Source organism: Convolutriloba macropyga, chromosome 4 (genome assembly GCF_964194025.1).
Source record: "Convolutriloba macropyga chromosome 4, txConMacr16.3, whole genome shotgun sequence".
NCBI classification, from domain to species: Eukaryota; Metazoa; Xenacoelomorpha; order Acoela; family Convolutidae; genus Convolutriloba; species Convolutriloba macropyga.
The window spans coordinates 40,553,636-40,576,891 of NC_134471.1; the positions used below are offsets into that span (position 1 = coordinate 40,553,636).

Genomic DNA, 23,256 nt, shown 5'->3' on the forward strand with positions numbered 1-23,256 from the left:
GATACCAACTTTTGCCTGATAGTTTTTTTTTGGTCTGACCATTCGGCTTTTTGTCCTGAAAAACGGGATAAAAACACAGAAATTGGAGGCCATTATTATATGTTAGAAAATAGTTCTGGGAAACCTAAGCCAATTAGAGCCAGAGCCAAGGGCACTTGCCGGGCTCCAATTGCCCTGTGTATCCCAGAACTAACTTATTTGGACCCAATTTTTGCTGCTTGAAGTCTCAGATAAACGCAGTTTGTTTAATAGCCGCCAGCAGCCTCTCAACGGCTATTATTTAGGCGTTCTTTTTTACAATTCAAAGAATTTGAATTGTTTTGGGGTGCTGTCTTTTTTTAAGATCTGTTCACACGTTTGAATGATTTTTGAAGTCAAATTGGAGTGATGGCTTTGGTCACGCCGAAACATGAAGCGGAGCGAAAAAGCGAGTGGTTTTGCGACGTGAAAGCTTTGCGCTAGTTTAAAAGTACAGTGAAAAAATAGTGTTCCAACAAAAATGCTCTCTAGCTAGTGTTTTTTGTTCACATGCGGATTTTTTTTATTGTACGTCAGGACTTGTCCTTGTACGCTTTTTTATTCGCTTAACTTTTTGATCACGTTTTTATTTTTACACAAGTCACGATTTTCATGAATGACTTCTGACTTACCTCACTTACTGTTTCAACTGAATGGATTCTAAGTTCGTTCAAGCATTTAATTACGCAAAGGTCAATATCAAAAGAGCAAAATCAAAAGAAACGGGATAAAGATAAAGCCCGGTCATTAACGGAATATGCAGAATTTGCACACGAAATAAGATTACTTTGACACTTGGAAAAGTTCTGTCAATTTCTATCGCTTATTTTTTTCTTTGCTGTTTCAATCACAATGTGCGTCAACGGCGGCTATTTTCCGGCAGTTTGCCGGCTATGTCTTTTTGACTTAATAACACACCAAAAATCTATTACCGTATTGTTTCTCTTTGAAAACAGTATTCTTATTTGGACTAGCCTGTAATCTTATAGCTGTATCAGTTGTTCTGGCGTAAGCATCAAGTGCTGCAGTTTATAGCAGCTCTCTAGAAAGATTGAATAAGCGCGAAAACAAGTATGACAACCTCATAAAAACAAGCGGAGTTTTCCTTTCAGGGGATTCCCTAAACTTAGAGCTTAAGTTCAGGATCATTAGTGGTTTCTGTTAGCTAGAGAAATGGAGTGTACAGTAGCTAAGAAGATCTCTTAGAGAGATGTCAGTCGCTTAGGGTACAAACCGTCGAAGCTGTTGAAATCATAAAATCATGATGTTAGGGGCAGTTTTTTGGCTGCTTAGATCCCCTCCTTACTCCACCCTCCCACAATTCGCCCCTTTTCTACTCCTTTCCCCCTCTCAGTTCAGCTCGATAAAGTTATTATCCCTGATCCCCAGTTGGGATATTGACTTGACGGCGCAAACGTCCCATCGTCAGTTGAAGAAAAACGAACTTAATGTTGTCTCCTTTTTTATTGTCAAAGCTGACTCCATTTTGTACTGGTGAAAGACTGAATGCCACGACTTGAGCCATCGTCAAAAATCGCTTTTTGTTAAACTAGATTTTTGCACTAGACACGCCTGAATCAGGGAATTAGCCTTCAGTTGCGCTGCGATGAGGCTGCCGATTTATCTAATCTTTGAATGCTAAGAGCTTTCTTCCCCCACGCAATCACTTCAGTGTGTTCCAACGCTACAATCGCTATATTAACGGAGTTCTTCATCCGGTAGGGGATCTTTTTGTATGTTAAGACCCAAATGTCCTATGATTGGCTCTAAATACGTTACGTGTAACGTCATGTAAGATTTGAATCATTTCGTAAAACAACCATTATTGTTAGCTTCGATTTGCAGACTTTAAATTGCTGACTAATATGATGCTCACTAATCGATGTTTAAATAAATATGGTTGAAAAGATTTTTAATTTCATAATAAAAACAATTTGAGGCCATAACTCAACAATTAAATCCAAATTGCCTCCAAAATCATTAAAATATTCGTTATAGGAACAGAAAACCTGGCTTTCCTTTATCTTTCGACAGAAATCTTTTTGGATATTTGTTGTTCGGTTTGCAAATATTTCTCTATGGTTGTTCTAACCTCCACTGAAAGGGGTGTTAGGAGCTTTATAATAGGTTCTTGTAAAGTTTGAATTTCTTTGGATAGAAAGACCAAAACAAGAAGATAATCTTTGAAAATGACTTGAAATATCTGAAAATGAAGATAATGAGAAATCAATTTTCTAACTATCGTTTTTCTTGCTAAAAAAACATTAAAATTTGAGATTTTCTAGATAATGAAAATTTTTATTTGTTCATCTTATACTTTATATTTTCTTTGGAGGCTCATAATCTACTTTTAAGTTCAAGTTGCAAAAAGTATGAAAACTTCTATTAGAATTGATTTCAAGAGAATGTTGCAAAATTCTACTATTCACTCCTGTTTAATTTTGTATTGAATACAGTCGTCTCTATTTAATGGGCTGGTTATGGTAACTGCAAATTGTCAAATTTTCAAAATTTTATTCTTTAAAATCAGTACAAGAATTAAGAAAACGGTTCGTACAAAAATTTAGACTGTGACCAAGGAGGCTCGTTAACGTGCTTTCGCGCATGATGTTCCGACCCGAGCTCATCTTAATTTTTTTTACTTGTCTACCAAATGAAGAGATCATCAAAAATAGGCATTTGAGTTTTAAAATATCGTTACACATCCAAACTGCTAATTGAATCACATAATGCCATGCCTCATTACAGCAATCACGAGATCTGCCATTGAAAAGACCACGAGAGAAAATTAAACAACAAAATATGCAAAAACAAAAATTTCAGGGCAAAAACTCAATATATAAATTAAAGGCACCTAGTAACAACCTCGAAATGCAATCAGGTTAAACTTTAACTACGCAAATTTACTTTTTCTTAACTACACAGCAGATGGGACTTTTCTTTAATAAAACTGGGTAACAAGCCGACAAAAAAGAAATGTGGCAAAAGTCAAAAATCAGCATTTTCAAACCAAATGATGTCTTAAAAATCATTAGCTTAAACGGAAAATATTGGATAAATTTAACAAAACCTCATTTTTAAATCATTGGGATCTGTTAATGCGCGAAAGTGCTTAACGAACAGAAAAAGAAATAAAAATTGACAACTTACAAAACATTTATGAAAACGCATATTGTCCAATAAACAAAATATCAGTTACGACATAACATAAATAGACACGTTAATTTTATAGGTTACGAGGAATTGGATGGGACCTCTCAATGATGAGAATAAGTTAAAAATTAAGGAAAAGAACAACAAAAACTGAAAAATTTGTTTTTTTTTCAATAATTGATTAATATCTCGAACGTTAAGACTATTCGCTATAAAATGACTGCATTGAGTAAGCTTTATTCCTCAATAAGAGAAGCCTATGAGACCTCTCAGCATTTCATAACTGCAAATAGAACTAAAAAAATGTAAAAACCGCACATTCTGAAAAGAAATCAGAGAAAATTGTCAAAGCCATTAAAAATGAACTCAGTAAAAATATATTTTCTATTTTAATAATATCTTTAATAGCAGTGAGATCCTTTTTTAAATAAACGATATGCATTTAATCAACACATATGAACAAATATTTTAAAACCACAAAATTTTTGAGAAATCCCGTATTAACAACGCCATTAAAATCAAAACCTTTCAACGGAAGTCAATAAATACTCTAACTTTTGCCTCGATGGGAGACAATGCTGTTTGTTGTTCATAAGTCATCAATAAAACATCACAAAAAGTGTTAAGACTATGAAAGCAACAACCAATACAGTGAAGCCATTTAAACCATAAGCTGAAAACCTTATCTAGGATCCATTGAAAGTCTTCTTTAAGCCAATGTGAATTATTGATATTAGCATAATGCGGTAAAATATCAAAAGGAACCAAAATTTAGAAAAATTATCCAAAAATCGAAAAAAATATACTGAAAACTCTGTGGCATCAAAGTCATAAAACCAATAAATGAAAGACAAAACCGCCAACCAGATTAACTTTGGGGTCAGTATACAGGAAAGGGTTCCGTTTGTTTTTGAGACCGACTTATAGTTCACAAAAATAAGTTCAACACAGGTTAATGTTGAAAAAAAAGTTTTGAAAATTTATTTTTGAAGTGTTATTAGCAATAAGTTGTCCAGTAAACGTATTAGATAGGTTCGGTTAACGCTCATTAGGAAACCTATTGCACTTTAAGTCAACATGTCTATTGCATAGGTCTCCAAAAGTTAGTAAAATCCTAAAAAGAAGATCAAACTTTCATTAACAGTTGCAAAAACTCAAATTCGAAGGAACTAAAAAGGACCAATTCCTTGCAACAAAAATTCTTGTTCAATAACATCATTTGAAATTAAATAAAATTTGTCATTAACGGAACCTCGATATGAAAAGTGACTAGTCTGTAAAGGACTTAAGAAACAAAAAAGGAATATTTTCTATAAAAACAGCTCTCAAATAGAATTCGAATTTTTATGACAGTAAACTACCCTATGAGACCAGAACTAGCTTTTTTTCATTTCGTATATTGGGAACACAAAAACTTCATTCTGTAATGTAATTAATGTAATCTGAAATGTAATGGAATGTAATTTTGAATTATCACTTTTAAGAAAAGTTCTTCATTTGAACAGAAATTAGGCTAAAAGTGAAGATGTTTCGGGTATTTTGTCACATTGGCTATATTGGATTTAGGTTTTTTTTCCTGATACCGCCAATTTTTACATAGTAGCAGGCAGTATTGCTTCAGTGACTGCACATTAATTAATGATAGGGGTCACTTTTGTTAAGGTGTACTTAAGGTAAATTTAACCTTAACTTTACTTTAATTTGAGTTCAGGTAAGAAATGACTTGAACCACGGTGAGGTATGTTTATCTTTTTTTTTCGTTTTTTGTAGCATATCAAGGACGTAAAAACACGTTTAAAAAGAAAAACTGAAGGACTAGTCTTATAATTTTATCAGATTTTTTTACCTGAACGTGTTCAGTTGGGTTTTACCTTGCTTGAAATACACCTGAGCTCCCCTTAACAATCCTTAAATTTACCTAAAGTTTACCTGAGAGTTACCTGAAAAATTAAGGGGGCGCCAACTGAAAATTCACCTTAACTTTCCTAAAAACCAACCTTCAAAATTCCATAAATTTTTACTTTAATATTTAAGTAAATTTACCTTAGATTTTACTGGGCAAAACTACCTGAACATTTCAGGTAATTCAAAGAACTTTTTCAGGCATAGTTACCTTAACATTATTTAGTGTGATTGGATGTTAAAACTTCTCAATTTTAACATGATTTCAATGATTTATGATTTAAATGATGATATAATTCTCTTAAAATTATAGAGATCCCAGATACAAACGATGCATATTTTCTCTATGTGTAATTGAAACGATTGAAAAAGCGCTTGAGCACTCTTAGTATCCAATAGTGTCCCTTTCGCTTACTTTTGTTTTTGTTGCGGATTACAAAATGATGGAGCGATTATCTTTATTTACCAGTATTAATGTTTGCAATTTTGAAATTGAATAATATGCAGGGAATTTGTAATATCACTTCAGCTCCCTTTCATTTCTAACTTGCATATGGGACATTTATGTTATTTCCTGCCGTTAATATCTGTGAGCACATTTAAACGACAACTCGCTTCTTAATTTTGGCCTGCGTAATGCTGATATAATGTTAAACAGAATCTCATGAAAAATTGTCTTGTGATCCAAAGCTCTCGGCTGGTCGTAATGATCACAGAACGGCCCTTTATCGTATCTAAAATTGTATTCGACTCGTCAATTTTTCGGCTGTAACTTTTTTCGGTAGTTTTTTTTCCGGCAATGATGAGCCGCTTTCCGGCTGTAATACAACAGATTGACTATAATTATTAATGTATTGCAATAAATAAATAGCAAGATAATTATTTCTATTTTTGTATTGTTTGGCTCTGGTAGCTTTGTTTCATGTGGTAAAGACTTTCTAAAAGTGTAAGCTAGAGCACTCGTTTTTATACTACAATACTTTTATTCTTAAAAGCAACCATCTTGTAGTACTGAGAGAGTTTTTGATTGTAAATTCTGCGGCATTTCTGATGTTAATGCGGTCTTGGTTTTTTCGGCTATTTATTTATTTATAGAACAATCAAAACTGTTGTATTAAACTTTCTCAAAAACAGTAGCGTGAAAAATTAATCAGAAACCAGTTGTGATAAAATCGAGAAAAACTATTGGTGGCATTAACTATAAAAAACATCTTTAAAAGAAATAGAACAAAACTATTTCGCGCTACAAAATGGGTAATGAGTTCTCCTACTTAGAAGAGCCTCTCCGCCGAGATGGATATGCAATCTCATCTTCGTTTCAGCAACATGTAGAAATGGAGTCTCAAACTTATTCTATTTTAAAAAATTGCAATTTTAAAAAAAATGGACAAAATGCTAACCTTTTGGTTATTTAAGCACTTTCACTCCTAACTTAGTTTGTAATTACCTTCCATTTTGACTGGGAGTCCAAATTGTGAGAAGCAACCAAAATTTTATTATTTCAGTTTTTCTATAATTCTGTACAATGTTTCAAACTTAATCAAGTTAGAAATTCCATTTCTGCACAACAGAATCAGCAGCAATTCTATCGTACAGATCAGCGGCGAATCGTGAAAACATCGCGACGGCGTGTACAGTTCTACCGACGGCAAGTATTCCAACAGGAACGCGGGCTGGCTTCACAGTCTATGCAAAACAGGCAACTGCTTCCTTTAATAAAACCAGGAATAAAAAGCTCCAAACAGAATACGGCAATCCCCATTTAATCATCATTTTTATAGTGATACATATTAATTTATTATTTATGCTTCAACCACCTCCTACCCATGTTACATTTTACAAACTCACAGGTTGAGGTCCAGACCAAAATTTTCTTCTGATCAGACTTTGCACACCGAAATTACCTCTGATAAAATTTTCCAGACCAAAATAACCTCTGATCAGAATTTCCAGAATGATTGCGTCTCTGATCAGAATTTCCAGACCGAAGGAGTTCTGATCAGACCATCTCCAGACCATGGTCCAGACTCAAATTCAGACCATTGCCCAGAGCTTAATCAGACTATGATCAGGCCCAATTTCAGACGCAAGTAACCTCTGATCAGACACAGTCAAAACCATCTCCCCAGTTGACCACTGATCGAAAACAGTCAAAATTGCCATCATCAACCCCCTATCAGCCCTCCCCTCCATTACCCTTCGCCCCAACACTCCCATTGTCCACCTTTCTCCATCTGTCGATTTGAACTCCCCCCTCATCTAGCCTTCTCAACCCTACCCCCATAGTTTGACCTCCCCCCCCCCCCCCCCACCCGGCCCCCAACACACACACACACACACCCGGGTTGAGGTTTCACCGCTAAAATAGCTATAAAATGTGAGGTTTGCGGTAAATTTGAATAAAAAGTTCAAGATTTGCGCTCAATGCGATGAAAAAAGCTTTTAAGCGGTGATTTTTTTCACCGCTTACGCAACAACGCTTCTTGCAACAATTTATTTAAAAAATTATGGCCTGGTTGTTATCACCCTCTCCAATTCATTTACGAACTCGGCTCTGCCACCAAATTTGATAAATTTTCAACGGCAATGTCAACTTTGCGCTAATATTCATTAATCAAGGTGCTAGTGAAAATGGCAGACGTACCAAAATATAGAAATTTTATTGCTGGCCAATCACAATCGAGAAAATGGGAATAATGTTTTCTGATTGGCTGATTGCTCAACAAATTCTCCATGTTTTAAAATAGGATATGCGCGTTAACGTAAAATAGCTCAGAAATTGCGATAAGTCGAAAAAGCAAAATTATATTTTTTGGGGGAAATTGGTCTCAAGTTCGGTTGTGATAGATTCATATCAAGTTCCACGGGCCGCTGAGGCATGGCCATGGCCCGCGAGGCATGGCCAGATGCGGTAAAAATTATAATCTAGCATTAGGCTATGTCCAATTTAGGCTAATTGAACGCATAAAGGTACAGTGTTTTAAATTTCTCAACCAATCACATTCGTTGAAATTTCTACATTTTGATACCTCTATTTGTTATGACGTCACCATTAATCAACCTCTATTGCGGTAACCACAGTTCCATAGATTATCTATGGAATAAAATTTTACCGCTCAACGAATACTAAAAGTGTATCCCACAACGTGGTCTGAAATTAGTTTTCTCACCACTGTTCTTATGGCATCATTTGCGAGATATGGCAGAGCTTTGTAGGATAATTGCATATGTAGTTTTCAGGCCATTATCTGAAATAAGTTTTCGCAGTATTCACTGGGCGGTAATATTTCGTTTCATCAGTAATTAATTTTAGTAATGAAGATAATAATTCAGTCAATGAAAGCTGGTTTCTGCCCTCTTGGTAGACTCATCTATGGGTACGTGATTCATTCTTAACTTATCGAACTTCAAAAAGTGTCAATCCGGGTGGATAAAGTTCATATCTGAGCTTTGATGCCAATTTATTCTTGATAGAAGATATTCGGACAGTTGTATTGAATTTGCCATCGGGTTCTAACCTTCAAAATCGGGACTCTATGACTGCGAGATATATTTGGCAAAAACTTTGAAAAATATTTTAAAATTTTAAGTGGCTATTATCTCTTCCATAATTTTTTCCTTTCGTTTGATGTCCCTTTCAAACTGATGACCCAAAACTCCTCAGTTTTAACTAAATTATGCAACCGCTGATATTGCATCAGGAGATGAGTGATTTGAGACTTGATCTGAGCTGATCATGGTTATCGTGTCCAGTGTCTTGCCTTGTTACATATTTTATTGTTAATGCAAAAGTACGATTTGTTCATCTCACCCACTGATTAAAGTGAAGAAAGATGTGAAAGAAAAGAAAAGGAACAGTTGCATATATTAGGATTGAACGAAATTTTCTGAGCAGCGACAGTGATTCGAGCAGTTCTTATGAAAGTAAAAGAGGGGCTGGAAACAAAATTCCTCCAAGCGTTTCCTTCAAACTTGCCAGTAATCAAGGTGGCTCTTTCAAGCAAATTGGAGAACCGACAGTGTTGGAAGGCAAGGCTCCCCCAACTCAAAGGAAAACAAGACCTTTATCATGTAAGATTTCAGGATCGCGTAGATGGACTAGAGAGTTCAATTTATATCGCGGGTCGAGAATTTATTGAAAATTTTTTGAAAAATTTGAGGCCAATGGCGTTGAATTTTTTTTCAACGCATAGCGCACACACGTTTAAGCGGCAAATGTAGCGATGATCTTTTGTAAGATTTGCCGATTTTAGCGGTGGAAATATTTTTCACCGCATTCTGCTGGTAGTGGCCAAGAGAAAACTGTCAACAGTACTTAAACTGATACTAATTCATAGGATGGGCCCAAAATTTATCCTGTTAACGTTCAACACTTGAGTGCCTTTATTTGTTTTATTTAGGTTAACTTTCATGATGATTAAGTCAGATTATATGATTAATGAATTAATCAACGTATTTTTATGGTATTATTATGGTATCATATTATGATATCACTGGCATCACCGAGTTTCTTCATAATTTTGCAACGATTTAAGGGCTTCAGTTATATCAAAGTAACAAACCTGGTGTCAGTTTGAGTTGCCGATGGCCGAAAAATTTAGTGTATCAAGTGGACGAGATTTGTTCATGCTCTAGCTCTTGAAAATGTCTCCAATAAATAACAAGTATTAACAAATGTCAAATATCAAAACAATGAAAATAATGAAAATTTGATAAGGACTTTTTTGTCAAATTTGCTCGGGAGAAAAAGCAAAATTGGGTTTTTAAAAACTATTTCTAAGTGACTGTTGTATGTTTTTTGATGACTTTTTGTACCTCTTTCATTGTCCTATTTATCATGGGCGCAGGCACGTGATCCCTATGGATCCGTAATCAGTTCTCTCGTAATGGTCAAATCTTGCAGCATTCTGATAAACAAGGAGGTAATGGTCATATCTTGGGGGTATTCTGATAAACAAGGAGGTAATGGTCATATCTCGGGGAATTCTGATAAACAAGGAGGTCATGGTCATATCCTGGGGATTTTCTGATAACAAGGAGGTAATGGTCATATCTCGGGGAATTCTGATAAACAAGGAGGTCAGGGTCATATTTTGGGGGTATTCTGATAAACAAGGAGGTAATGGTCATATCTTGGGACATTCCGATAAACAAGGAGGTTATGGTCATATCTTGGGGGTATTCTGATAAACAAGGAGGAAATTGTCATAAACTAGGAGGTCATGGTCTTATCTTGGGGCATTCTGATAAACAAGGATGTGATATTCATATCTTGGGGCATTCTGATAAACAAAGAGGTAAAGGTCATATCTTGGGGCATTCTGATAAACAAGGATGCCCGGTACTGTGCGCACATAATGCTCCAACTCCGCTCATCCACGCTTGCTACGCTGTCTACCAAAATAAGAAGAGAACGAAACAATTCAAAAATACACATAATTTTGGAAATTAATTGGTTAATGAATTAAAAAACGTTTCAAAAGCAGAGATTGCCGCTTTAAAGAACCGATGATACCTGTCATTAATAAAACTATGAGAGAAGGCACGCAACAAACCATTAAAAACATTATTTCAATAGCATTTTGTTGAAAAAAACTCATCAACAAAATCAAGATAGCATCAAATATAACCTAAGCTGAACAAATCAACTTGCACTTCTTTTCAAAGAAGATTGGAACTGTCCGTATTGAGACTCGGTGACAAGTAAATGATAACAAGAATCAAAAGGCGCAAAGTCATAACGACGGTCAGCTTTCATCTACATACGTTCATATTTAAGAATTTTTTTAAAACTCGAAGGCAGCAAAACCATTAGCTGTCAACAGAAAGTATTGGTTAAGCTCTTGTATGAAGCCATAGGAGGCCATTGAGATCTGTAATTAGCCAGAATGTGTCATAAGACTACAAAAAGCCACAAATACAACCCAAGATAATAAATTCAGAAAAAATTTCGAATAAAATATCAGTTAAATGATGACTGGTTATTAACACGGAGGAATCCATAGAACCATTATTTATTCAACAAATCACATCTTCAAAGTCAATGCGAACGGTTAATATTTTCTAATGGGACAGTAAAATTTAAAAAAATGAAACTTAAAAACTAGCAAATATTCAAAAATCACAAATTGTTTCAATGAAAACTCGATACATCACAGCCACAAAACCATTAGTAAAAGTAACAGTTAAGAAGACATTTTTTGTCTCGATAGAGGATGCAACAGAAAGAGCTCAAAATTCAACAAAGAATTATACTGAAAAAAATTGTGCAACCACTAAAACCGTATGCTGTCTAATGGAAATATTTCGAGAGTTCGATTGGCAACATTTACAAATCAAATGCCCTCTTTTTAGAGGAATTTTCTGAAAAAACCAGTAAATATTCACAGGCAATGACCAGTGTGAAAAAATCAAAGTTTGTCTGAAATCACATGGAGTCAGAGCCATAAAACCATCAACTGTTCCAAATAAACAATAAAAGGATTTATTTTTGCTTTAGAAACAGTGCATGGGACTTATCAGGATGAAGGCGAAGCTACAAATTGTCAAAAAAGAAAAAAATGGTTAGAACTAAAAAATGTCATGAAGTCTAGTAAATGTCAATTGAAATTCATAAAAAAAGTTTCTTTTACTTCAGATATTGGTTGTGTCATTATTGAGAATTGTCATTCTCCTGAATATGTAATGTGACCACATAAAGAACAACGAACACAGGCAAAAATAAAAAATCCAATTAAATTCCACAAGAAAATTGTTTCGAAGCCGTTGAAAAGAACTTCCTCTGATGTAGAAATGTCCTTTCTTTATAATTTTGCAGCCATTGGGATCTGTTATTAAAGTGACAATCTGACACGGCAACAAAAAACTTCCCAATTGGGCAAATGTCTAAAATTAACAATTTTTTGAACACCCCTGTTGTCAAAGCCATGAAACCAACAATTGTAGTTTATAATCACAGGAATGATTGAAATTTCATTCGTTAGAAAAAAGACAAAGAATATGTTAACTGAGACCAAGCAACAAGCTTTCAGATTTTAGGAATTTGTGGCACAGTCCAGATGATAACTAAGATTTTTTATGAAAAATTTATTCAAAGACATAAGAGCCATTAGGTGTCAACTGAAAGCCTTACAAATTTCATTTATGCCAATTTTGGAAATCAGTTGCATCTTTCACTATTGAAACTCAGTCGTGAGACTGCAAAAAGAACAACGAATGCGGGCAAAACACAAAAATTAGATTTAAATTTACAAAAATACTTTAAGTGGAAGCCATGAAAACCATAAATTTTTCCATTAATAGATAAAAAATGGTAATTGTGCCTCATTGTCTCTTAAATATGAATTGTGAACAATCAAAATTTGAGAGGAAACTATGCTGATATCTAAAACAGACAGGAATTAATTAAAGTAATTAAACTCGAAGGCAACGCAACCATTAGCTTCCAACTGAAAGTATTGGATAGGCTCCTTTATGAAGCCATAGGAGGCCATTGAGACCTGTAATTATCCAAAAAATGTCGTAAGACTATAAAAAACGACATATACAAACCAAGATTAAATATACAGAAATAATTTCGAATAAAAATCAGTTAAATGGTTTTGGAGTGGTTATAAACGTGAAGGAATCCATAGAACCTTTATATATGTTCAACAAGTTACATTTTCAATGTCAATGCGAACCGCTAATAATTTCTAATCGGACTATAATCTTTTTTAAAAAATGAAACCTAAGAACTGACAAATATTCTACACTCACTTATTGTTTCATTGAAAACTCGAAACATCACAGCCAGAAAAAATTGGTGAAAATAAAAGTTATAAGATATTTTTGTCTCGAAAGAAGATGCAACTGCAAGAGCTCAGAAATCAACAAATTTTTTTAAACAAAAACACAATTTTGCAAACACTAAAACCATATTCTGTCTATTGAAAATATTTTTAGTGTTCAAATGGCAGCATTTACAAATCAAAGGCCCTCTTTTTGGAGGAAATTGCTGGAAAAAACAGAAAACACTCACAGGCAATGACCAGTGTTAAAAAAGTCAAAGTTTGTCTGAAATCACATGGAGTCAGAGCCATAGAACCATCAACCGTTCCAAATAAACAAAAAGGAATTATGTTTGCTTTATGAAACAGTGAATGGGACTTATCAGTATTGAGATTAAGTTAGAAATTGTCTAAATTAGAAAAAATTTGGTAGAGCTAAAAAAATGCCATGAACCCTATAAAACGTCAGTTGATATTACTAAAAAATCTATTTTTTGACTCCAGAGTTTGGTTGTATTATCATTGAGAATTATCATTTTCGTGAAAATGTAATGTGGCTACATGAATAGCAACGAATACAGGCAAAAAATGAAAATTCAGTTATATTCTACAAGAAAATTTTTTCGAAGCCGTTAGAAAGAACTTCTTTTGATATAAAACTGCGCTTCCTTTATAATTTTGTAGCCATTGGGATCTGTTTTTTAAGTGATAAACTGACATTGCGACAAGAATTTTCACAATTGGGCAGATGTCTAAAATAAACATTTTTTTTTTGAAAACTGTTATCAAAGCCATGAAACCAACAACTGAAATTTATAACCACAGAAAACCTTGCAATTTCATTATTGAGAAAGGAGAAAGAAACTATGTTGAATAAGATTACGCAACAGTTTTTCAGATTTTAGGAACTTGTGGCACAGTTCAGATTGTAATTAAGAATTTTTTTGACAAATTTATTCAAAGGCATCGGAGCCATTAGATATCAACTGAAAGCATTACAAGTTTTGTTTATACCAGTTATTAAAGCCAGTTGCATCTTTTACTATTGAAACTCATTCATGAGACTGCAAAAAAACGACAAATGCGGGCAAAACACAAGAACTAAATTTAATTTTACGAAAGGACTTTTAGTGGTGAAGACCATAAACATTTCTCTGAGAAGATTACTTATTGTAATTGGGCCTCGCTGTCACTTAAAAATGGATTGTGAATTTTGATTTTTGATAGGTAGCTAAGCTGATATGTAATGGAGATAGGGAAAAAGCAAAAAATAAAAAATTTTTAAAGAAGGCATAGCCCTAAAATTATCTTAACAATGTTTAAGTGTCCAAAAACCCAGCGAGTCGAGAACTAGCCTTTTTATTTCTTTCTGTTGATAAAAATAATCAATTGGTTCAAATGTACCAAAAATACATAATTGATCAACAAAATTTCAATACATCAAAAATAAATAATGCATTTCGGATAATGATGGTTTAAGTTAGCAATAAACCGTTAACACTTTCTTTCAGAACACTTTTAAGTAAAAGGTAAGTAAAACTAGCTCTTTCTAAGGTAATTTAAATTGTGTTGGCAGATTTTAGTTTTGTAATTCCGGAAAAACTGAAAAAGTGGGCTAAAGAACTTATTTGCTGCCCTTTATGATGAAAAACGGCTGAATTTTGAGATATTCGATAGCAAAATTTGATGTCAATATTTCAGGCTGAAGGAGTAACTCTCATATGTGGTTATTGGCAACACCAATGAAACCATTGTTGACATAGTTTAAAAACTTTTATCAAAATCGACGGAAAATGGAGCAAAAATTGCGCAAAACGTGATCAAGAAAAACGTTTCTAAAGTTTCAAAAAACATTAAACCTTTTTAGCAGCCTCGAAAAAACGAATTGCGGAATGATCTTTTACATTCTATATTTTACGCTGTACGAGCATTCCGATACCTCATCCTCTGATCTCTATAATGAATATATCTATAATCAAAAATTGACTGACCAAAAAAACTAATTGAGCATTTAGTTCAGACTTAACTAAAATAGGTCGGAACAATATTCTACAGTAACGTCTTAGCCATTTTTGTGTTGATTTCTAATGGAAAATTTGCTGATTTGTACTCCCGGAATGAACGGTTTTTCTGAGTTTCCTTAACCGAATTGGATTTTTCACTAGAGGATTTAACCAGCATTCTCATTTTAAAATTTTGAGTTAAACTTGTAGACAACTTTGTTGAACTTTTTTTTTGAGAACTCTTGTCGCCAAAGCCATGAAAACAACAATTGAAATTTATAACTCCAGAAAACACTGAACTTTCATTCATTAGAAAGAAGATACAAATTATGTTAACAGAGACTAGGCAACAAGTTTTCAGTTTTTATGAATTTGTGGCACGGTTCAAATGATAACAAAGATTTTTTATGATAAATTTACTCAAAGACATAAAAGCCGTTACGTATTAACTAAAAGCTTTAAGAGTTTCGTTTATACCAGTAATGGAAGCCAATTGCATCTCTTATTGTTGAAACTCAGTCTTGAGTGAGCAACTCTTATCTGTGTTTATTTGCAAATCCAATAAATCTATTGTTGAAATAGTTAAAAAAAACTTTTAACAAAATTCACGGAAAATTCAGTGAATAATTCTGGAAAACGTGACCAAGAAAAGCGAATATCATTATAAATTTTAGAAAATTTTGAAATTCTTTAACTGCCTGGAAAAGACGAATTTCAGAATAATCTCTCTAATTCTATATTCTACGCTGTACGAGACTTCTAATGCTTTACTCACAAATCTGTACGGTGAATGTATCTATCAGCAAAAATTGCACAACCAGAAAAACCAATTGAGCGTATAGTCCAGACTTCACTGAACTGGTTCGGAATTATAATCTACAGTAACGTTTTAGCCTTTTTTGTGTTGATTTCTAATTCAAAATTGGCTGATCTGTACTCCAGGAATGAATTGTTTCTATGCGTTTCTGTAACTGAATTGAAGATTTCACTAGAGGATTTAACCAGCATGCTCATATTAAAATTTTGAGTTAAACTTGTGGACATTTTTGTTACATCAAGTAAAATTTTGTTCAACTTTTCAACATCTACTCATGGTTCATAAATTTCAATTAAATTTTTTCGAAGATTATTTTAGGTGTGTATTTACTGTTTCATGACTTCGTTTTAACTGAACTGTTTCGGCATTTGACTGCTTTCACTCTATTAGTATTGCTTTTATTTAGTAGTTTCGTTTATTTTAGTTTCGCTCAGTTCTGAAAAAGAGTACTTTAAATCCAATGCTTAGTTTCCCAGAATCAAGTAAAAATTTATTCAAAAACAATGATAAATGCTGTTTGCTGTTTGCTAGTTCTGCATATATAAACTAGGCGATGATGTTTTGTTTTTTCCCGTTCTCTGTTATTCATCAGAACGCAAATTTTTGTAAGCTAGCGCAGCAAAGTGGAGCACTTTTTTTGCATTTTAGTTCTTGAGCTAAAACTTGTGATGTTTTTCTCCTTCATTAATTTGTATGTCCAAAATTCGGGACTGTTTAAGTCCAAAACTGTCCGGTGAATGCGTGAAAAGTTTGCTACGGAATTGGGTTCAAAAGTTTTTTTTATGTTATTCCTTACCTGTTTTCTTGCAAAATTTTTCAATATTTCATCAGCTACTTTGAAAGAAGTTGGGGTGTGTTTTATGACGTCTTTTATATCACATAGGGAGCAGGCATCAATTGCTAAAGCAATGTTGGAAGTTAGTTAGTTGTCCTTAATCGCCTGCTGCTGTTCAATAAGAATTTCCGGAAAGAGTAAACCAAAATCTATCCACGAATAAACATTTTGAACAGCATTTTATCAGCAGGATGTAAATTGAAGATCTTTTTAGCTGCGGTTATATCTCCATTTTTACCACAATATCCTTCAGCAAGTCAATCTCCACAGCGGAATTCATCCCCTCCTGCACCTCCTGCTCCTTGCCCCCCACCGAGCTATCCATCTAACCCTCCACCATACGGCAGCCCAGAAGTTAAAAGTCAATTGATTCATTCTGATGGAAGATCGTTCATATGTGGAAAAATTGACTTCATATCTACCGATAATGTTCACTTTGCAAGGAAACGACCGTTTTTTCTAAAATTTCACTCCCAAATTACTGAACAGGATAAGGAACCCGTTAAGAATTTTATAAAAAGGGAAACTGGAGGCAAAGTCAGCATTTTGATCTCAATAATTGGAGGCAAAAGGGACTTCGACATGAATCCAAAGCTATTGCAGAAATTGAGACACAACCTGAAGAAAGTGATAGCGATCAACGGTGCTTGTGTGGTTACTTCTGGCACCAACGCTGGTATTGCCAAGATATGCGGAGAGGCCATCAGTGAAACACTTCAACTTTGCACAAAAGAGGCAGTGTGAGTAATAAATCAAAGTGTATATTGAATAAAAATTGAGTGATGAATTCACATAATATTGAAAGCAATTGAGTCGAGAAATCTTCGGTTTTTTGAACATAAGAAAACGTCGCAATCGTCGTTTTATTTTCTAGCCAAAAATGACAAAAGTTCATAGATTTTTAAAACGGCATCATCGCTTTTGTTCAACATTTAACATGAGAAAGATTCGGTATCGGTGTTTTTAAACATAAGAGATATTCGGTATTGTAGTTTTTAAACGTAAGAGATGCTTGGTATCGTCGTCTTTCTGCTTTTTGGTTTAATGTTATACTTATGTATGTGTTGCGTGATTGTGTAAAAGTGGGTGTTCGTGTGTTTTGTTTGGTTTTATGTGTATATGTGTGTGAACCTGTCTCTGCGTGTGTGTGTTTTTGTGTGTGTGCTTGGGTGGGTGGGTGTTGCGTGGGTATCAATGAGTGTGCGTGTGTTGTGTGTGCGTGGAGGTGAGTCTGCGTCTCTTGTGTGGTATGTGCGTGCGTGCGTGGATGTGTGTATGCTAATATGTGTTTGGATGTGCAAGCTCGTGTATGTTTATGAGTCGTGTGAGTGTGTGCGTCGTTTATGTGTGGGTCGAGTGAGTCTTTGCGACGGGTATGTGTGTAAGTGTTTTCATTGCTGTGGTGTGTGTGCGCATGTGTGTGTTTTTGCTCTGTTGAGCGTATGTAGTGTGTGTGCGTATCTGTTTTTTTTGTGTTCATATATGCTTTTGTGTTTGTCTTTTGTATTTGCATTTTTTGTTTGTCAGTGTGTTTGTGTGTAGTGAGTTGATGCGTCTTTATATATATATATATATATATATATATATATATATATATATGTGTGTGTGTGTGTGTGTTTGTGTGTGTCTGGTGTGTTTGTGAGTGGTGTGCTTAATTGTGACTGTTTTTGCCAGTCATTGCGTATGCGTTTTTGTTTGTTTCTGTATCTGTCTTTGTGTTTTTATTGGTGCGTGTTTGTGTGGGTGTGTGTGTGTGTGTGTGTGTGTGTGTGTGTGTGTGTGTCTTTGCAATAGCATATATTCATGTGTCGTTTACTTGTTTGTGCAGGTTCGTTTGCATGTATGCATGTATGTGAGAGCATGTGGTTTGCATTTTTGTTTGTGTCTTGTTGCCAGTGTGTGTATTTGCGTATTGAACCTTTTCTCGTGTGCATTGTAAATGTCGTGTTTGTGTTTCCTTTGTGTGTGGTAATGTTTTTTTGCATGCTATTGTGTTGTGTTCTATAGGTGCGTGTCAGAGTGGATGTATATGATTTTTGTGTTTAATTGCGCTTAGTCTTTGTGTTTGTGTCTTTGCTTGTGTCGATTATTTTTAAGTGTATCGTGCGTGCGTGGTATTTTAACAGTAGATGCTTAGTTTGTGCATGAGATTTTGTGCTCATGTGTACACAAGTGTGTTTTTTTTCTGCGCATATTGATTGTTGGTGGTCCTGTGTGTTTCGTATGTCTGTGTTGTAGGTGCAGGTTTTCATATGTGTGCGCTTGCTCGTATTCGTTTGGGTGTGTAATTTCAAGTTTATGTGGCATGTATATGTCTTTGTGAGTTTGCGTCCAATTTCGCTCTTCTATATGAGTGTGTTTCACTCATGTTTGTTTGTTGGTCTTGTGTGTTAGCTTTTGTGTTTATGTAACTGTATGTATGTATGATAGCGTATTGTGGCGTTTGTGGATAGGCCTAACCTTGTGTTTAAGAAAATGTATGTCATTGTCGTCGTATTTCTTCTATGTAAATGTCCTCCGGTTGTTCTGTGTGGCTTTTTTTCTGTGTATTTGTGTCTGTGTGTTAGTGTGTTTATCAAAATGTTTGTTTTGTGTCTGTGACTATTTTTACTGTGTGTTTTTTGGTTGTATGGTTATTGTTTGTTTGTGTTGGTTATGTTACTGTTGTTTTTTCCTATGTGTGTTCTCGTTCGTGTTTTGGCGCTGATTGAGAATGTGCGCTTGCATTACAGCGTGACTGATTGTGAATTGCAAATGTTCCCCTGTTTGCTGTTGAGCATGTTTGAGCACGTTTGCAATCGAGTATCTTGCAGTCGTGCGAGTGCGTGCGTACTGCATGTGTATGTGGCTGTGTGTGTTTTTTTGCTTGTGTGTTAATGTATGGGTGTTTATTTGTGTGAGTGCTTTCGTGTTGTTCCCTCTTGTGAGCTTATGTAATGGTTTGCAGTGGATGCTTGCTTCTGTGTGTTCATATGTGTTTGTTTTTTTGTCGTTTGTATGCAGGTTTGTGTGTGCGTGTGTGTGTGTGCATGTGTTTGTTTGTCGTTTTTTTGTCGCGAGTGTGTGACTGAGTGTGCTTGTTTCCGAGTAGTCACTTTGTATGTGGCTGTGCGTTCGTTTGTTCGCCCATACTTTTTCTTTCCATATGAGCTTCCACTTGTGAGTTTCCCTGTGTGTGTTTGTGTTCTCGCGTGTTGATGTGTGTTAGTGAGTGTGAGTTGTGTGTTTGTGAGTTCAATTGCCTTTTGTATATGCGAAATTGACGTTGGACTTCTTTAAACTTTGTTGTGGAGTGCTTTTTGACTTTTTAGTGTCTTTTAGAACAATTTTAGGCTACACCCACTCTTAGTTAAAATGCTCCTGTCTGTTGTTTGAGTGCACTTCATCTCATGCTAGTCCCTTTTTTATCGTTTATATCATGCGGGAAATTGTGTACTCATATGGGTCTTTGCGTGTGTGATGTAAATGTCTCTTCGTCTCTGCGTACGTTGTTGTTAGTCGCGTGTGCGTATACAGATATTTGTGTAATTGTGTTTGTCGTGTGTAAGCGCATTCTTGTTTAAGCCAGTGTGTTTGTTGGCTTGGTCGCAGGGGTGTGTATAGGTTGCACGTCTGTTTGTGTGCAGTATTCTGTGTTTCTGTGTTTTTTGCTACTTTGCTTGTGTTTGTGTTCATGTGTGTGTGTGAATTTGCCGTTTGCATATGTGTTTCTTAAAGTTAGTTTGTTTGTATATGTGTTTGTTTTCATTTATCTGCGAGTGTGTTTGCGTATCGGTCTTTTTTGCTGGTGCTGTGTGTGTGCTTGTATTTGTCTTTCGTTTTAATGTGTTAGTATTTTGTGAAAGTATTTGTTCTTTTATATGTGTGTAGGTCAATTGTTTGCTTTGCGTGTGTGTGGCGTGTGTGTATATGTTTTAGAGCTCGTCTGAATGAATATGTATATGTGCGCTGTTGTGTGTCACCTGTGTGTTTGTGTGTCTCCTTGTGATTTTTTGTTTGCGTGGGTGATTGTTGATTGTGTGTGTCATAATGTGTTTGTTTTTTTTTGTTTCTAAAACCTTTTGTTCTATGACAGTTTGTTTGGGATTGTGTTCTTGTGTATGTGTATGTGTGTTGTGTCTCGTGTGTGTGTGTGTGTGTGTGTGTGTTTGTGTGTGTTTGTTTGTTTGTTTGTTTGTTTGTCTGTCTGTTTTCGAGTGCCTCATGAGTTCTCACTTGTTTGTTTGGATTATGCATGAGGCTTTTAACTCATCTGTACAATTGTGTGTTTTTTGTGCGTGAACATGTTTAAGAAAATTTGTGTGTTCTGTGCGTGTGCGTGTGTGTATTTTCTTGTCGAAGAGAAAGAGAGGGAGAGAGCAAGAGAAAAAGATGGGGATACAGAACAAACATCCTCTCGTTTGTGAATGTTTCAGAGTATATATATTTTGCATTTGTATTCATCTGTGCTTTTGAGTGTTTTTGTTCATGTGTGCTATTGAATACGCTGGTAGTGCGTGTGTTTGGGTGCTCTGCTGTGTTTTTCATATGTCTATTTCGCATTTGCTGATCTTTGTTTTTACTTATAAATGTTTGTGCTCGTGTGTTTGTGTGTGTGTGTGTGCTCGAATGATTTTATTTTGATGTGTTTAATTGCATGGGGTGTGTATGTCTCTCTGTGCGTTTCTTTGTATTGTGTTTTGTGGGTGCTTTTCGCGGGTGCGTTTGTGTGAGCGCGTGTCCGCTTGTCTCGGATTTAGTATGTGTGTATCTCCGTGTGTCTTCTGTGTGTATTCGTGTGTTTGTATGTTTGTCTGTGTTTGTGTGATTGAAATTGTATGTGCCCGTTGGTGTTTTTTATTGTGTGTGTGCTGTGTGTGCGTCTGATTGACCTTAGTGAGTGTTTTTTGGATGTTGTGTTGTGTGTATCGTGTGTGTTATTTTTTTGGTTTCTTAAGTGTTCTTGTTTGTGTGTGTGTGTTTGTGATTTAATATATTACTCTGTCAAAATGAGGGTTTTGTGTGGTTTTATCTGTGCTTCTGAGTGTGTTTGAGCATGTGGTGCCTTGTGTATGTTGCTGCAGTATATGTGTGTGATCTTTTTTGTGTGTATGCGCGTCATAGGTTTGTGTACTTTTTGCACGTCTTCGTGTGTTTTATATGGATGTATGTTTGTGCGTTTGTGTGCAGTGGTATGTGTATATGTGTATTTCTTTGTGTTTAAATATGTGTGGCGTGTATATTTGTGTCTCCTGTTTGTGTATATTTGTGCCCTTGTGTTTGTGTGTTGCGGGTCGCTGGCTTTTGTTTGTTTGTTTGTATAAATTTCGTATGTAAGCGTGTTTTTTGTTTCAGGTTTCCTCCATATGTTCTCGTTTGTTTGTTTGGATTATGCATGTTGCTTTTAAAGCATATGTACAATTGCGTGTTGTTTAAGTGTATGTGTGTATAAAAGTTTGTGGATTCTCTATGTGTGTGTTTCTGTCTTTGTGTTTGAGTGTCCACGAGAGACAGAGAGTGGGAGGGAGAGAGAGAGAGAGAGAGATAGACAGATAGATAGAGGGGAGAAGAGAGCCAAAATGCTCTCATGTGTGAGTGTTTCAGAGTATATGTGTATTGCGTTTGTTTTCATCTGTGCGTCTGAAAGTGTTTGCGCATGTGTGCTAGTTAATGCAGTTGTAGTGCGTGTGTTCTGTTGTGCTGTTGTGTGTTTCATATGGCTTTCTCGCGTGTGCAGGTCTTTTTGTGTGTTTTTGTTTGTGTCTGCTCGCATATGTTTATTTGTATGTGTTTATGTGCATGGGGTGTATATCTCTTGCGTTTTTTCTGCTCTGTTGTTGTTTTTCGCGGTTTATTTGTCTGAGCGTGTGTCCACATGTCTCCAATTTCGTATATAAATATATCCAAGTGTTTCTGTGTGTGCGCCCGTTTGGGTGAGGGCCTGCTTGTCTGTGTGTGTATGTGTGTGTTTGTGTGTATGTGTGTGTGTGTGTGTGTGTGTGTGAATGTACGCTCTTCTTTCTATGTGGCGATTTGTGTGGCTGAAATTAAATGTGACCGTTGGTGTTTATCAAATTTTGTGTGTGCTGTGTGTGCTTTGGCTGTGCTTAATGCTTGTTTGTTGTGTTTCGTTAGTGTTTCGAGTGTGTTAGAGTTACTTTTTTCAAGTATTTTTATTTATATCTGCGCGCGCGCGTGGTTTTAATTTTTTTTTAAAATTATGAGTGCTTTTGTTAATGTTTGTGGTAGGTACATGTTTCAGCCTCTGTGTTTTTGTTTTTGTGAAGGTGTTTTTGTCCAGTTTTTCGAGAGTGTTCTTTGTTGACTTTTTTATGTGATGTTAGCTTGCGTCTACAAATTTAGTTTCTGTTTGCTAGTTCTTGTGTAATTTTAAGTGTACAGTTGTGTTTGTGCTTGTAAGAGATTGTAGTGTATGTGTGGTCAGCTGTGGGCAAAAATACGTGCGTTTGCGTTTGTGTATGTGTCATTTGTGGTGTCTTAGTGTTCGAGTGTTTTTGCGCTTTTCTCTGTGTCCCAGTAATGTGTAATTTGTAGTTGTTTATTTCGTTGGCTTTCTCTGTGTGTTTGAGAGTCTGTTTTCTTTTGCGTTTCTGTGTATGAGTGGTATGCATGTGTTTTTGTGCGCCCTTGTTTGTGCTTGTTTGGATTTGCGTGCCTGCTGGGCGTCTCTAAGTGTAAGTTCGTTTGTGTATGGTGTGTGTAATTATGTTTTTGTGGCTGCATAATGGTGCGCGTGCTCTTCGTTTGTGTGCGCTGCTT

At 35.4% G+C, this 23,256-nt stretch overlaps 1 protein-coding gene across 1 annotated transcript in view; it reads left to right on the forward strand.

Annotated features, from left to right (window-relative positions):
* The first annotated feature begins 6,206 nt into the window (after nucleotides 1-6,206).
* The window catches only part of LOC142338073 (transient receptor potential cation channel subfamily M member 8-like), a 69,960-nt gene continuing 52,910 nt past the window's right edge, over nucleotides 6,207-23,256 (forward strand). Inside the window, exons 1-4 of the mRNA XM_075387705.1 lie at nucleotides 6,207-6,401; nucleotides 6,645-6,772; nucleotides 8,945-9,144; nucleotides 16,712-17,237. Of these exons, the coding sequence (XP_075243820.1) occupies nucleotides 6,324-6,401; nucleotides 6,645-6,772; nucleotides 8,945-9,144; nucleotides 16,712-17,237 (932 nt within the window). The 5' untranslated portion in view covers nucleotides 6,207-6,323. The remainder of the gene's footprint in view (nucleotides 6,402-6,644; nucleotides 6,773-8,944; nucleotides 9,145-16,711; nucleotides 17,238-23,256) is intronic.